Below are 13824 nucleotides of genomic sequence, written 5' to 3' on the forward strand. Positions count from 1 at the left end.
ACCTTCTGAAAGTGAAGTTGCTCAGTCGTGTCCACTCTTTGAGACCCCATGGACTGTAGCCTGTCAGGCTCCTCTGTCCATGGGATTTCCTAAGCACTGGAGTGGGTTGCCATTTCCTTCTCCAGGGGATCTTCCTGACCCAGAGATCAAAGCCGGGTCTGCCGCATTTGAGACACTTTACCATCTGAGCCACCAGGGAAACCTTCTAGAATGATATAATAAATTTTACAAAAACAACAGACAGGGCTTCCCTGGTGGTTCAGTGGTAAAGATCTGCCTGTTAATGCAGAAGATATGTGTTCAATTCCTGATCCAGGAAGATCCCACATGCTGCAGTGCATTAAGCCATGTGCCACAACTACAGAGCCTGTGGTATGAAGCCTGGGAACTGCAACTGAGTCCTCATGCCACAACTACTGAAGTTCTCATGCTCTACAGCTCATGCTCTGCAATAAAAGAAGCCACTGCAAAGAGAAGCCTGTGTACCACAACTAGAAAGTAGCCCCCACACAGTGCAACTAGAAAAAAGCCTGTGCAGCAACAAAGATACAGAAGAGCCAAAAATAATAAATAAATTAATTTAGATTTAAAAAAAAAAAAGAGAATAACAGATGCTTGAAAGGATTGGAGAATCTAATATGAAAATTAGAACTTTCATACAATGCTGAAATGTAAAATGGCATAGTCATTCTGAAAACGGTTTCATAATTCCTCAAAAGGTTAAACATAGAATTAGCACATGATCGGCAAATCTAAATTTTTTTTTATACTCAAAATAACTGAAAACATAAGTTGACACAAAAATAAATACATGAATATTCAAGGCAGTATTATTCATAATCATCAAAAAATAGAAACTACAGAAATGTCCATCAACTGATGAACAGATAAACAAAAATAATATATTCATATAATGGAATATTATTTAGCCAAAAAAAAAACAAATTAAATTTTGTTAGATGCAATAACCTGGATAAACCCTGGAAATATTATTGAAAAGAAAGTAAAAATGTTAGTTGCTCAGTCGTGTCTGACTCTTTGTGACCCCAGGGACTGTAGCCTGCCAGGCTCCTCTGTCCATGGAATTCTCCAGGTAAGAATACTGGAGTGGGCAGCCATTCCAGTGATTGAATCCGAGTCTTCTGCTTTGCAGGAAAATTCTTTACCACCTGAGCCACCTATACCGAAAGGCAACATATCATATGAAATACATGAAATGTTGAAAGCAGGCAAATCCATACTGAAAGAAAGCCAATAAGCCATTGCTAGAGGATGCAGGGAGGGAAAATTGGGACCGATTACTAAAGCAGAGACATTACTTTGCCAACAAAGGTCTGCCTAGTCAAGGTTATGGTTTTTCCAGTGGTCATGTACAGATGTGAGAGTTGGACTATAAAGAATGCTGAGCACCGATGTATTGATGCTTTTGAACTGTGGTGCTGGAGAAGACTCTTGAGAGTCCCTTGGACTGCAAGGAGATCCAACCAGTCCATTCTAAAGGAGATCAATCCTGGGTGTTCATTGGAAGGACTGATGCTAAAGCTGTAACTCCAATACTTTGGCCACCTCATGCGAAGAGTTGACTCACTGGAAAAGACTCTGATGCTGGGAGGGACTGGGGGCAGGAGGAGAAGGGGACGAGAGAGAATGAGATGGTTGGATGGCATCACCAACTCAATGGACATGGGTCTGGGTGGACTCCGGGAGTTGGTGATGGACAGGGAGGCCTGACGTGCTTCGTCATGGAGTCGCAAAGAGTTGGACACGACTGAGTGACTGAACTGAACTGAAAAGTATAATATCTGCTTTTGGAGTGATGGAAATGTTCTTGGACTAGATAGTAGTGATGTAGTATAACTCTGTGAATAGACTAAAAAACCACTGAACTGTACACTTTAAAATGGAAGTTTTATAGTAAGTGAATCTCAATTTTCAAAAAATATATCTCAGTTATCTAAAAAGCAGCCAAAAATGAAGCCAAATTCAAAATCTCCACAGATGACAAAAGACTAAGATAATTTGTGGCTTAAAGACCTTCCTTATAAGAAATACTAAAGAGAGTCCTTCAGGCTTAAAGGAAATGCACCAGATGGTCATATGAATGAATACCAAGAAATAAAGTGTAAAGGTAGATAATTACGCAGGCAAATATAAAGGAATGTAAAGGAAAACATAATTACATAGTTTTTTCTTCTCAATTGATTTTAACACAAGTGCATAAAACAGTAACTGCGTAAGCTATGCTGTTGGGCTTAAAATATATAAAGGTTCAATATTATGGTAATAAAACAAAAGAGACACGAGAAATGAACATGTTTTACATTTGCTTAGGGGAAGTTTTGGGGCTTCCCTGAAGGTTCATATGAGAAAGAATCCGCCTGCAATGCAGGAGACCTGGGTTTGATGCCTGGATTGGGAAGATTTCTTGGACATGAGCATGGCAACCCACTCCAGTATTTTTACCTACAGAATCCCCACAGACAGAGGAGCCTGGTGGGCTACAGTCCACAGGGTCACAAAGAGTTGGATACAACTGAGCAACAAAGCACAGGGGAAGTTTTTAAACCACAAATTCAAAAATTTTAAGTGTATCTAAGGCTATTCAGGATATATATTTTTTCCTGGTAGAGGTCTGATAAGTTATATTTTTCAAAGAATTTATCCATTTCATTTAAACTGTCAAATTTATTGGCATAAAGTTGTCATTTCCTTTTAATTGTTTTAATGTATTTCTTTTTAATCATTTTAATATCTGTAATGTTTTCTCCTCTTTCATTCCTGATACTGGTCATTTATGCTGTCCTTACTTCCTAAATAGTCTAACTAGAGGTTTATTGTTCACTTACCTGATTTTTAATGACCAGCTTTTTAAAATTTTCTTTTTCTTGTTTGGTTTTCTCTTTCATGGATTTCTGCTTTTATCTTTATAATAATTTCTTCATTTTGCTTAAGAGCTTATATTTTGTGCTGTACTTACCATCTAAATACCTCAGCAGTATCTATAAATTTGGTAATGTATTTATTATCATTCATCTCAAAATATTTTCTAAGCAAGGTCCAGCTCCAAATTAATCCAGTTCTAAGAAGCCTTCAATGGTTTCAGTTGACACTGATAGACTCCTAACAGTTGATATGGTATTAACTACTGGATCCCGGAAATGTATAGTATTACAATTTCAAGCAACTATTTTCTACAATTTTACAATCCCATTTCTCAGAATAAAGTAATCTTAATTCTCTCAAGTACTGATACATACATATTTACTCTGGCTCTTATTTCCTCTTCAGGAAGATCTAATTTATCCTCCTCCATGTCACTAACTTTTACTTGTTTCACCACTTCCAGAAGCAATGAATCACTGGAAGGCTGTGAGTGTTGGATACCTGTTTAAACATAAAATATCCATTAAACACAAAGTAGAAAAATCATATCAGAGTCCTTCTGTAATTTCTGACTGTTAATTATATGATAATAATGTGTATTATAAAAAGGTGCTTGAAATTTTCTAACATAAAAAAGTGATTTACTACAGAAAAGCTGTTATACATAATTTAGAGTTATCTATGCTGCTTAGGCGTGCTGTGATTCATGGGGTCGCAAAGAGTCGGACACGACTGAGCGACTGAACTGAACTGAATGCTGCTTAACTGATTTTTTAAAATTATTATACATATAACAAAAGGAATAAATGTTTTTAAAATGGTATTTGTTTTTAATGATGGTATTATTTATGTCTCAGAAATAGGCAAAGTAATCTCTTGAACCATATTTACTTCTAAAGCATGAGAATAAGTATTATTCTCACTACATTAATTCAATAGAATTAATCCTTACCATGCATTTGTACTATACAAATATTAAGAAAGAATGTGAAAAATTATTGTTAACTGCAAGATAATACATAGGCCATTCTGAAGTGTTCCTTTCTGAAGTACATAGAATAGATAATTCTGATACATATATATGCCACAAATGTAATTAACTATGCATTATGTAAGAAGGCTGGGCTAGTGCAATGGAAAGAACATGGATTGTGAAGTGGTAAACCTAAATTCTAATGCCATTTATTAACCACATGACCCCTCTGAACCTATGTTTCTGTAACTGTGAAATGGAGATACATCACATTACACATAAAATAAATGGTAGCTATCCTTACTGTACATTTACCTATGAATTATCTGAGTGGCATAACAGTAGTAATGAAAATATAGGCATAATTTATAGATAGGACTGGAAAAAACTCATGTTTAACTATGAATACAGACATTTCACATTTAGAAAATAAAAATAGTTCATGCTAAATAACAAAACATTGTAAAGACAAAACCGCTCAATTTCTCAAATGGTATTCTTGCTGACACATAAACTGAATTAACCTAATGTACAGTTGCATTTTTCCTTTATAAATCTGCTTTGATCACATACAAGTTTAGATAATCTGATATAAATAGAATATTGATGAAAATACTTATGGACAAACATATGGAGTAGGTAAAACACTCTGCAGTTGATTCTGAAGTAAGCTTCAGGGAACTCTAAAAGTTTTAAAGACTGATAACACTGGTTTTCTACTATTACCAATTTCACTTTGAAATGTATGATTTCTTACTTCTGTACAATTTTATTATCACCACTATACCTGAGATAATTTTGAAAACTAGGTAAAGAGAGAAAGAGATGTAAAAAGAGAAAGGACACTGGTCTTCCTGAATTTAAAACAAATTATATCTGTGTACATGTGTTAAGAGGGATCAAGAAGGAGAGGAAAGGGACAAGGAATTTCCTGGAGTGATATTTCCTGACAAAAATGAAGAAAAATAGAGAATACTACTCCTTAAATGTTACTAAATTGAAGTCATTCACCAGAAGATGTTTTCTGAGTGACAAGTATAAAATTTCAAGAAGTAGAAAAGTGTAATAGTCTCAGGACACAAACAGGGAGGACAAGTTTGTATGCAAGTGACCATTCCTATATAAGAGATTCTCAAAGTTAGTGTTTGTACCAGGGAAAAGGCCATTATTTTACATTAAGGAAAATTACTGAGTCTCATTTATTTCAGAATGTAAGATTTGAAATGGCAGGCATGATAGCTCTCTTATTTTTATGGCACTTAGTGTACGGGCCAAGTTATTATGGCAATTAAAAAAAAAAAAGATTAAAAAATTGGTACTCATTTTATCTATAACTTAGTCATTAAATACAAGATGCACAACTAGCTTTGGTAAAGTAACTACAATTTAGTATACACATGACTCTTAATATTCTGGAGTATTTCAGAGATCCTTATTAAAAAAGAAAAGGATTTGTCAAGTCAGATGGTTATAAAGGAAGGGCTTCCTAAAGAATTATAGACACTCTTTAAAATCTGTTTTGATATACTGCTAGGCTACATATTTTTAAACACTTTTTTTTCTATAAAAAAGGCATTGACTCATCTAGATACTAAAATGTCTGGAGTTCTATAAGAATAGGTCATAAAAGAAAGACCTAAAGAGTTGCTAAGAATTCGAAATATATTTAAGATTGGCCTCAGTTTCAGGAGGCAAAAGGCTCAGGTTAAAGCACTGTATTTTACTATACCATAATGGATATAGAAACAACACATTTCACACCAACTGCTGTATAATTTTATGAGTTTATATTTTTTTTTGAAAAACTGCAAACAACTGAAACTGGAAGTCATTTTAGATATGACTAAGATTTGACAAAGGCAACATAGACAGCCATTTAAATATCAATTATAAAACATCACCCTCTCTCAAGAACAATTTTCAAACAATAAAAACAATTACCAACCCCTACCACCACTCTCATTATCTTCAATAGATAATTAAATATCCATTGGAACTCACCTAGATTATCTCTCAAAGCACTAGCTTCTTCATGGGTTTTGAAATTATAATTTGGCACCAATTTAAGTCTCATGCGGGAATAATTTTCTACATTAGCTAGTTTCCAGTGAATTGGATTTTGTTTCCTATGAATATTCATAAGTACAAATAAAATTATTTTAGCTTAAAATTACAAAAGATCAGCTGATTGAAACAGAGTAAAAAAGTGACATGTATTTTACGTTTCTTTGGCATCATTTTATAAAAGCATTCACATTCGTATCTCACTTGACCCAAACTATCCTTAGGAAAAAAACCAATGTTAGTATGCATATCAACGGTTTATACTTAAGGAATCTAAGACAGGCTAAATTACTTGCCTAAGATGCCATGGAGTTTATAGACATCAGAAATAAGATTTAAACAGAAATCTTCAGACTTATAGCTTGATATATTTTACTCTTTCACTGTTAACAAGGAATTTTTAACTAGCTATATATGAGTTTATTCCAAATACAGTGTTCAAAATAAAATAATAATTTTACTACAAATAAAGATAATATAATTACAAATGGATCAAAGATCTAAATATGAGTTAAAGCTCTTAGGGGAAACACAGGAGTAAATCTTAATGACTTTGGATTTGAAATGGTTTCTTAAATATGATATCAGTAACATAAGCAACAAAAGAAACAGATAAACCTGACTTAAACTTCAAGTCTTTGTGCACCAAAGGCTACTTATCAGGAAAGGGAAAAGACAACCTATGTATTTATAGACAATATATCCAATAAAGGCCTATTATTGAGAAAATAAAAGAAACTCTTACAATTCAACCACAAAAAGTCAAACAATCCAAGTTAAAAATGGACAAAGGAAAAAAAATAAAGGACTTATACATTTCTCTAAAGAACATATACAGACAGTCAACAAGTATATGAAAAGACACCAGTGTCATTAGTCATTAGGGAAATGCAACAAAATTATAAAATACCACTGTATAACCAATAGATGACCATAATAAAAAAAAATTTTTTTTAAAGACAAGTATTATAGTAAGGTTGCAGAGAAACTGGAACCTTCAAGCACTGCTGATAGGAATGGAGCAGCTGCTATGAAAAACTTATGCAATTCTTCAGTAAGTTAAATACAGAACTACCATAGCAATGCTGCCTGCAGGTATATGACCAAGAAAACTAGAAACAGGAATTGAAGCATACACTTGGTCACAAATGTTTACAGCAATACTATTCACAATGTGTGTGTGCTCAATCGTGTCCAACTCTTTGCAACCCCATAGACTAGAGCCTGCCAGGCTTCTCGGTCCATGGGATGATCCTGGCAAGAATACTGCAGTGGGTTGCCATTTTCTCCTCCAGGGGATCTTCCCAACTCAGGAATCGAACCTGTATCCCCAGTGGCTCCTGCACTGGCAGGCAGATTCTTTACCACTGAGCCACTGCGAAGCCCACTATTAACAACAGCCATAAAGAAAACAACCCAAATATCTATCATCCATTTCATATAATGGAATATTGTTCAGTCGTAAAAATGAAAGAAAGTGAAAGTGCTACAACAAGTGAAAACACTACGCTAAGTGAAAGAAGTGGCACAAAAGGCCACTTATTGTATGATTTCACTTATATGAAATACCCAGAATAGGTAAATCCATAGAGACAGAGAGCAGACAAGCAGTTACCAGGGATCAGGGGAAGAGTTAACAGGCAGTGACTATTACTGGTTCCAGGGTTTCTTTTTCAGGTGATGAAAAGGTTCTCAAGCTGGACAGTGCTCTCATCTCAAGCTGATTACACATTAGAAATATACTAACTGTCACTAAATTATACATTTTAAAGCAGTTAAAAGAGAAAATTTTATATGAAGTATATTTTACTGGAATAAAAAGGGCTGTTAAAAATATGTGTGTGGAATATAATTCAGCAAAACAAAAGTGACTGATCAAGTAAAGAAATAGTAAAATATTCAAACACACAGCATCACTAACCCTAGTTCAAAGAGGTAGTGTCAGGAAGTAAATGCATTCAAAACAAATTCTATGTTAAACGGTAAGAGTAAAGGAAACAACTCCACAGTGAAAAATATACAAACACGAGGTTCTACACTTACCAAACCTATAATTCATAAAAGAAAAGCAAATTAATTAAAAGCAATCTTGTAAAAATTGGATTGGAGAGGTCACTGGAGAGGTTCATGAAGTTCTAGATAAGAGTTCTAAAGAAGAGGGCATTTAATGAATGACAGCTAATCCTACCTTTTAGCCCAAGGTCCCCTTTCACATGTAAGATAAAGCTTTACTGCCTTCCAGCGTCTCAGAGTGGCTAACTGCTGACTGCTAAGTTGTTTCAGCATGTTATTATACCTCAAGTTCTCCTGGCGTGCTTTTCGATTAAATGGCTCCACAAAAAATTCCTGAAAGAGAGAGCAATAAATAAGAGCACTGAATCATGTATTGAGAGGTATGTTTAAATTTCAATGTCATCACTTTAGAAATCTGACTCAATAAAATCATAAAATGAAAGAAAGAAGCTGGCAACCAACAGGATTTTATTCCATTAGAATCATTAATATGACTCTAGCTATAAAACTTATTTTTCTAATATAAGAAAATAACAAGCCAACAAGAAATATATGAAGAACTTCAAAACTGTAAAGTGTCTCAAAATTGGATTATTTAAGACTTAGAATTATTAACTGTATCCCATCAAGTAAAATGATTTTCTTTGGGGATCTTCTGATTTATAAGGCATCTGGAATCTGACTCAAGTCAAATAAAGTACAAGGAAGAGGACCACATTCCACACTACTACTGATGGCCTGAAAGGCAGTGCTGAAGACAAAAGAAACCTATAGGAGTAAATGTCTCATAATGAAAAATTCCATCATTTAGGAGTGCTTCTCTCAGAATAGCATCCGCTCTAGCAAATGAATTCACACTCCTATTATAAAATAAGATTCTGGTAATAAGTTCTACCAAGATATAACTCTAAACCCTGAAATTAAAATTCTAAAGTTTTCAGAAAGACAAGAGGTAAGCCTGGTTTAGGACTTCCCAGGTGGTGCAGTGGTAAAGAATCTGCCTGCCAATACAGGAGACATGGGTTTGATCCCTGGGTGGGGAAGATCTCCTGGAGGAAGAAATGTCAGCCTATTCCAATATTCTTGCCAGGAAAATTCTATGGACAGAGGAGCCTGGCAGTCCATGGGGTTGGTTGCAAAGAGTCGGACACAACTGACCAACTGAGCATGGAAGCCTGGTTTACCTACCTCACACTGACATTGATTAATTAAGAAATACTAGGAACTAAAATAGTATTCAGCTTGTTTCAAACAAATCAACAGTGAATTACATTAAAACAAATGGTTAAAGACATGGATTTAAAAGACATCTTTTACTTTTTTTTTTTTGGTAATGCTACGCAACTTGGGGGATTTTAGTTTCCAGGTGGGATCAAGCCTGAGCCTGTGCAGTGGAAGCACAGAGCCTGAACCACTGGACCATCAGAGAAGTCCCTACCAGACATCTTTTAAAGAGTTAATACTGTACTATATGGTTGAGAATACAAGCTTTGGAGCTAGACCTCAGGACAAATCTTACCTACTTAATTCTCTGAGGCTCAGTATCATCGCCTGTAAGCTGAGGTTGACAATAATTGTTATGTGCTTAATATAGTGCTAGAAAAGTAGCAAGCTTTCAATAAATTAGTTATTATTATAATTATTACTATAATTACGGCTAGATTTATAGAATATCAATATTTGATACAGTGTTATCAAATATTTAAAACAGATCATTGTTGTGACAACTGAAGAAGTCATGAGAATTTCATAAACATCAATTTCACAGCTTTGCAGTTTGAGCACATGAGGATATTTGAGAATATAAATTAAGTTTTTCTAGAAGCTAAGGGTGAAATTACAGAGAAAAGAATGGTTGGAATAGTAACTGGTAGAACTTCTATGATGGAAATATAATAATAATTATTATCATGATTAGTGCTGCTGCTACTGCTGATAAGTCGCTTCAGTCATGTCCGACTCTGTTCGACCCCATGGACGGCAGCCCACCAGGCTCCCCTGTCCCTGGGATTCTCCAGGCAAGAACACTAGAGTGGGTTGCCATTTCCTTCTCCAATGCATGCAAGTGAAAAGTGAAAGTGAAGTTGCACAGTCGTGTCCGACTCTTCGTGACCCCATGGACTGCAGCCCACCAGGCTCCTCCGTCCATGGGATTTTCCAGCCAAGAGTACTGGAGTGGGGTGCCATTGCCTTCTCCGATCATGACTGCTACATACCAGTAATTCCACTTAGTCTAGGGAAGTCATTCTGGATAAACACAAAAATATGACTAGAGAGATGATCAGTACTATCCATAATAAAGAAAAAACTTGTAAATTAGGTCTAAAACCAGGAAACAAGTTTAAATTTTCTAATATATAACATTGTGGAATATTAGCCATATAATGGCATGGGAAAATACTCATGACACATTCTAAGTTAAAGTAGTAGCAAATGAAACTATCATTTCACTTAAACCAAATATATACATAAAACTACAGGAAAGACAATACAGCAAAATGTTAGTACTAGTGGATTACAAATGTTTCTTCTTATACTTATGAAATAAAGCTTTATTTTTATCTGATCTTCTTTGTTTCATCTGTGTTTTGCAGTTTTTAGCATATATATTCTGTACACACTTTGTTAGACTGGTATCTAAGTACCTCGTTCTTTTTAGTCTTACTGTAAATAGCATTTTCTTTTAAATTTCAGTTTCTAGTTGCTCATAGCTACTGTATAGAAATATGATTAAATTCTGTATATTGATCACAGATAATCATATGATCTGTAAATAGTTTTATTTCTTCTTTCCCAATATGTCTTTTATTCTTTTTCTATTCTTACTGAATTTGCTACATCTCATAGTACAATACAAAGAAGCATGAGAGTGAACATTCCACCCTTAATGGGCAAAGCACTCAGATTTTCATCATTAAATATGAAGCTAGTTGTAGGATTTTTGTAGAGATTTGGGTCTTCCCTTCTGGTCCTAGTTTGCTAAAAACTTTGATCATAACTGGATGATGAATTTTGCCAAATGTTGCACCTACTGATATGATCATGTATCTTTTTTTGACAAGTTTATTAATATGACTGATTATCAAATGATTATCAAATGTTGAATCAGTCTTGCATTTATAAGATAAACTATCCTGGTTGTGATGTTATTTTATTATACATTGCTAGATTTGGTTTATATCTAAAGCTGATCACTGAAGAATTGATGCTTTTGAACTGTGGTGTTGGAGAAGACTCTTGAGAGTCCCTTGGACTGCAAGGAGATCCAACCAGTCCATTCTAAAGGACATCAGTCCTGGGTACTCGTTGGAAGGACTGATGCTAAAGCTGAAGCTCCAATTCTTTGGCCACCTCATGCGACGAGTTGACTCACTGGAAGACTCTGATGCTGGGAGGGATTGGGGGCAGGAGGAGAAGGGGACGACAGAGGATGAGAAGGTTGGATGGCATCATCGACTCGATGGACATGAGTTTGAGTGAACTCCGGGAGTTGGTGATAGACAGGGCGATCTGGCGTGCTGTGATTCCTGGGGTTGCAGAGAGTTGGACACGACTGAGCGACTGATGTTCCAAAAGGGATACTGTCTTCAGTTTTCTTATACTGTTTTTGTATGATTTCAATATGAGGGTAATATTGCCATTATATAATGAGGTGGAAAGTTACGCCACTTTTCTAATTTCTAAACAGACTGTGAAGAACTGCTCTAATTTCTCTATTAAATATTTGGTAAAATTTGCCAGTGAAACCATCTGGGTCTACAGTTTTCTGTTTTGGAAGGTGAAGTGAAGTGAAAGTTGCTCAGTCGTGTCCAGCTCTTTGTGACTCCATGGACTATACAGTCCATGGAATTTTCCAGGCCAGAATGCTGGAGTGGATAGCCATTCCCTTCTCTGGGGGATCTTCCCAACCCAGGGATCAAACCCAGGTCTCCTGCATTGCTGGCGGATTCTTTACCAGATGAGCCACAAGGGAAGCTATTTAACTGTAAATTCAATTTCTTTAAGAGATAGAAGACTATCCAGGTTATCTACTTACTATTGAATTATTTTTGGAAATTTGTATTTGTGAAGAAACTGATCAATTACATTTAAAGCATCTTATTTATGTGCACAGGTTGGCCACAATAATCCAATTAGCATGTTGAGGTCTGTGAGGTCAGTGGTGATTAATGTCTGGTAGGAGTACTTTTTCCTCTTTTTATTCCCCCTTCAATTTGGCTACAAGTCTATCAATTTTATTGATATTTTGAAGAAGCAGATTTTGGTTTCATTGGCTTTCTCTATTGCTTTTCTGATTTCATTTTCATTACTTTATGCTCTTTAATAATTTCTTATTTAAAAACTAATGTAGGGAATTCCTTGCCGGTCCAGAGGTTAGGACTCAGTGCTTTCACTGTGATGGTGGGGATTCAGTCCCTGGTGGGGCAACTGAGATCCTACAAGAGGTGCAGCACAGGTGAAAAAAAAATAACAGTAGATTACCTTACTTTTTCAAGTTTCTTAGGATGGAATGAACTTATTGAGGTCTTTCTTCTTTTTTAGTATAAGTACTTTGTGTTATAAATTACCCTCTGCAAAGTGAAGTTGCTCAGTCGTGTCCGACTCTCTGCGATGCCATGGACTGTAGCCTACCACGCTCTTCAGACCATGGGATTTTCCAGGCAAGAGTATGGGAGTGGGTTGCCATTTCCTCCTCCAGAGGATCTTCCCGACCCAGGGATCGAACCCAGGTCTCCCACATTGTAAGCAAGACGCTTTACCGTCTGAGCCACCAGGGAAGTCAAAAATTACCCTCTAAGCACTGGTATATACTCAGCCTCCTTCAGTTCAGTTCAGTTCAGTTCAGTCGCTCAGTTGTGTCCGACTCTCTGCGACCCCATGAATCACAGCACGCCAGGCCTCCCTGTCCATCACCAACTCCCGGAGTTCACTCAAACTCATGTCCACAGAGTCGGTGATGCCATCCAGCCATCTCATTCTCTGTCGTCCCCTTCTCCTCCCGTCCCCAACCTTTCCTAGGATCAGAGTCTTTTCCAGTGAGTCAACTCATCGCATGAGGTGGCCAAAGTATTGCAGTTTCAACTTTAGCATCAGTCCTTCCAATGAACATCCTGGATTGATCTCCTTTAGAATGGACTGGTTGGATCTCCTTGCAGTCTCTCAAGAGTCTTCTCCAACACCACAGTTCAAAAGCATCAATTCTTCGGTGATCAGCTTTCTTCACAGTCCAACTCTCACATCCATACATGACCACAGGAAAAACCATAGCCTTGACTAGATGGACCTTTGTTGGCAAAGTAATATCTCTGCTTTTTAATATACTATCAAGGTTGGTCATAACTTTCCTTCCAAGGAGTAAGCATCTTTTAATTTCATGGCTGCAATCAGCATCTGCAGTGATTTTGGAGCCCCAAAAAATAAAGTCTGACACTGTTTCCACTGTTTTTCCATCTATTTCCCATGAAGTGATGGGACCAGATGCCATGATCACCTTATCAGCTTAATAGACATTTTACATAATCACTGTGCATAGAACATTTTGATATTAATTTTTAAATTGCTACTTATCAGTTCTTATATTCTAATTCTGAAATAATTTTCTGACAAACAGTAAGAAATACTGTTTGTTTTCAAAGTTCAGGCTTGCTATTACTCTCATTTGAACATTAACTGCTTGAAATCAACATAAAAAACTAAATATTGAAACATCTAATAATTTTTACCTGAAACTTGAGCTTGCTTTCTCCCCCTTCCCGGTCTCGCTTATGCATATTCACCATCAAGGCTTCATAACAATCCTTCCAATAAAGTGCCATGCTCTCATGACCATCATAAAATGTATGGGTTTCATATTTCTTCATATAAGGTACAATCTTATAAAAAAATATATA

The 13824-nt window shown here is 36.0% G+C and overlaps 1 protein-coding gene across 7 annotated transcripts in view; it reads right to left on the reverse strand.

Moving 5' to 3' along the window:
* NBEAL1 (neurobeachin like 1) overlaps nucleotides 1-13824 on the reverse strand; it is a 165186-nt gene that overhangs the window by 51526 nt on the left and 99836 nt on the right. For all 7 annotated transcript variants that reach the window (XM_055398718.2, XM_055398716.2, XM_055398714.2 and 4 more), the window contains 4 exons: nucleotides 13657-13806; nucleotides 8109-8266; nucleotides 5858-5982; nucleotides 3258-3384 (listed from right to left, as the gene is read on the reverse strand). In XM_055398718.2, coding sequence (XP_055254693.2) covers nucleotides 3258-3384; nucleotides 5858-5982; nucleotides 8109-8266; nucleotides 13657-13806 — 560 coding nt within the window. The remainder of the gene's footprint in view (nucleotides 1-3257; nucleotides 3385-5857; nucleotides 5983-8108; nucleotides 8267-13656; nucleotides 13807-13824) is intronic.

Source organism: Moschus berezovskii, chromosome 2, assembly GCF_049115385.1.
Source record: "Moschus berezovskii isolate FMDL1 chromosome 2, NW_MosBer_1.0, whole genome shotgun sequence".
NCBI classification, from domain to species: Eukaryota; Metazoa; Chordata; class Mammalia; order Artiodactyla; family Moschidae; genus Moschus; species Moschus berezovskii.